This window comes from Cucumis melo, chromosome 4 (assembly GCF_025177605.1).
Source record: "Cucumis melo cultivar AY chromosome 4, USDA_Cmelo_AY_1.0, whole genome shotgun sequence".
Classification (NCBI taxonomy): domain Eukaryota; kingdom Viridiplantae; phylum Streptophyta; class Magnoliopsida; order Cucurbitales; family Cucurbitaceae; genus Cucumis; species Cucumis melo.
The window spans coordinates 15,212,720-15,215,813 of NC_066860.1; the positions used below are offsets into that span (position 1 = coordinate 15,212,720).

The 3,094-nt window shown below is 27.1% G+C and overlaps 1 protein-coding gene across 1 annotated transcript; it reads left to right on the forward strand.

Moving 5' to 3' along the window:
- On the forward strand, positions 1-3,094 carry LOC103490084 (probable 2-oxoglutarate-dependent dioxygenase AOP1). The gene is made up of 3 exons (XM_017044924.2): positions 1-504; positions 1,494-1,821; positions 2,852-3,094. Exons 1-3 carry the CDS (start codon positions 62-64, stop codon positions 3,092-3,094), a joined length of 1,014 nt encoding a protein of 337 aa, XP_016900413.2. The 5' UTR covers positions 1-61.

Here is a 3,094-nt window from a genome sequence, read left to right on the forward strand (position 1 = left end):
AGACCATCAAGAACAAAACTACCATTATATTGGGTAAAGGCAAAGGCAAGGCAATAGAGGCATGGGAATTGAATGTTTAGCAAAATTAGAAGTTCCTATTATAAAATTGCCCAATATTGATAAAAAGGATGATGATATTGATCCTGAAAGCAGCAAATTATGGTTAGAAAGAAGCAAGCAAGTGAGAGATGCTCTTGAAGAATATGGGTGTTTTTTATGTGAGTATGATGATGATGAGAGTAGTCGTTGTTGTAATTCATCTTCATCATCAAAGCTTGATAGTAATTATGAAGAAATTTTCAAGGGATTGAAAGAGCTTTTTGATTTTCCATTAGAAACTAAAATGAAGAATGTTTCTGATAAGCCTTACCATGGGTTTTTGGACAGTAGAGCTCCCTTTGTTCTTCCTCTTCATCAAAGCCTTGGTATTGAAAATGCTTCATCTTATGAAGCTGTTCAGTCTTTTGTCAACCTCTTATGGCCTTCTGGCAATCATCATTTCTGGTAATTATTAATTATGGTATTTGATATACTAAATATGTTTTTTGATTTTTTTTTCTTAGTGTTCTTCATCTCATTATATATATCTAAGTTCAATTGTTTTTATTAACAACTTTTATATATATATATATATATATAGATATATGAAATTTTTACTTTTGGTTTGCTGATCAAAATATTATTTTTTAGCCGAGTGTAAATTATGTTGTTCTTATTTATATATCGTAGAATCTTTTACTCTTTTACTCTTTTTCCACCAAATGTTAGAGTATATTTATATCTTTAATAGTTTTTATACTAAATATATTATACATTGATGATAGGATAATTAGGATCATGTTTAATAAATTATTTAAGTTGCTATTAGTTTTTTTTTTCCTTCAAAATTTATTCTTGATTTCTTACAAATTCTTTACCCATGTGATTTTCACTTGATACTAAAATAAATATTTAAATTCTTAATCAAAATTTAAAAACAAAAATTAGTTTTAAACTCAAAGTTTGTAATTTTTGATAGTGTTGCCAGTAGAAAGTAGACTAGAAAGTGGGGTTTTAGAGTTGAATTTTCAAACCCCAAAAAAATATAAAACAAAACGTTGGTTTTTGATGAGAGAAAACTATTTCGAATAACAAAACAATCGAAAATATTTACAAATATAACAAAATTTTAGAATCTATCAATAACAAATACGAATAAACGTTAATTGATGTCTATCAATATCATCGATATATACAAAAGTCTATCAATATTTATGAGTGATATAATATGAAATTTTGTTATATTTATAAATATTTTAGTTCATTTTGATATAATTTGAGAAGGATTCTCTGAACTTTTTTATTGAAGTTTTGAATGGAAAGATAAAAATAGAAAAATAAAAGGTAAATATACATTTGTAAAGAATTTCTCATATGCCATTTTTGCAGTATTTTGTTTTATTCCTTTGTGGGTTTATTTTTTAAATAAGATAAAATAAAATTGAATTGGACAGTGAAAATTTATTTGCATACTCAAAGAAGATAGCAGAGATGGAGCAATTAGTAAAGAGGATGGTATTTGAAAGCTATGGAGTGGGAAAATACACTGATTCTCATATTGCTTCAACCACTTATCTCCTAAGAACAATGAAATATAGAATTCCAAAAATGGGTGAAGAGAATATTGGTGCAGAAGCTCACACTGACAAAAGTTTCTTCACTATTCTTCATCAATTTGATGGAGTCAATGGCTTGCAAATAAAACCAAAAAATTATGATCAATGGCTTGGAGTTCATTTCTCTCCAAATTACTTCTTGGTCATGGCTGGAGATGCTTGCTTGGTAATACCACCTTCTTTTTTTATTTTTCTTTCTTTTTATTTTACTTTTTGTTTTAATAATATTTTTTCCTTCCGCTTGCATTTTTTTCTTATCGTTGAAAGATCGATATAATATTAAATTTTCCTTTGCCCATAACTTAAACTTTTAAGTCAATCAACGATTTAAAATGATATCAAAGCAAGTGGTCCAAGGGAGGAGGTCATGTATTTAAGCCTCGACAATGTTATTTCCTCTCTAACTAAAATTGATTTTCATTTATTGGGGTATTCTTCTTATATTGATTGTACCACAAGTAAGAATAATGTTGAGTAATATAATATTAAATTTATCTTTTAGATCAAGAATTATTGTCCTAAGAAATCATCTAAATACTTTGCTTCGGATGTTCTTGAGAAATGTGAAGATTCTTCCTTTTGACTTGGTTTTAATGAAACATAAAACATAAGATGAAAAAATAATTACCAAAATAAATCTATCATTTGTTTACAAAAAAAAAAAAAAAACAGAAATATGATCACTTTTGTATGTTCTATATAGATACGTATCAATATTTAGGTTTGTTTCAATTGACTTTAATTTCTAAAGAGAGGTTGGGGTCGGACTCCAACTTAACTGAGTGGAATAGGTTATTATAGTCCACTCAAACATTGAATCTCTCATTATAATTATTGAATTATCAATAATCCTAAAATTATTTGAAAATCATCATTGTTCGTAGTATATAATCCTGTTCTCTTTTTAATCAATGATAATCTAGATTATAATAAAATATGTATCTCAAACATTAAATTAAATAATTTATAACTATAACTAGAACCTATACAAATTTTATTGACTAGATTAACCAAATTACCTAACAACTCCAAGAAGTTCTTTAAACATAAAACCATATAAAAAGTCAATAAAGACAAGGTGAAAGTCTATAATCATGAAAAATGTTTCGAAATTCAATTCATGTTTTCTTTATGGTAAGAATTAATAAAAGTTGAATCTCATCAACAATATATATATTTATTATTTTATGGATTAGGCATGGAGCAATGGGAGAATTCACTCAGCCACTCATAGAGTTATAATTGAGGGAAACAAAGAAAGATATTCAACTGCCCTATTTTCATACCACAAAGGAATTATTGAAATTCCACAAGAATTGGTGGATGACAAACATCCCTTGAGATTTAAACCTTTTAACCATTATGGATTACTTGGTTATTTTTCCACTGATGATTGTGACAAAATGCCTTCAACTGCCAATGCTTATTGTGGAGTTTGA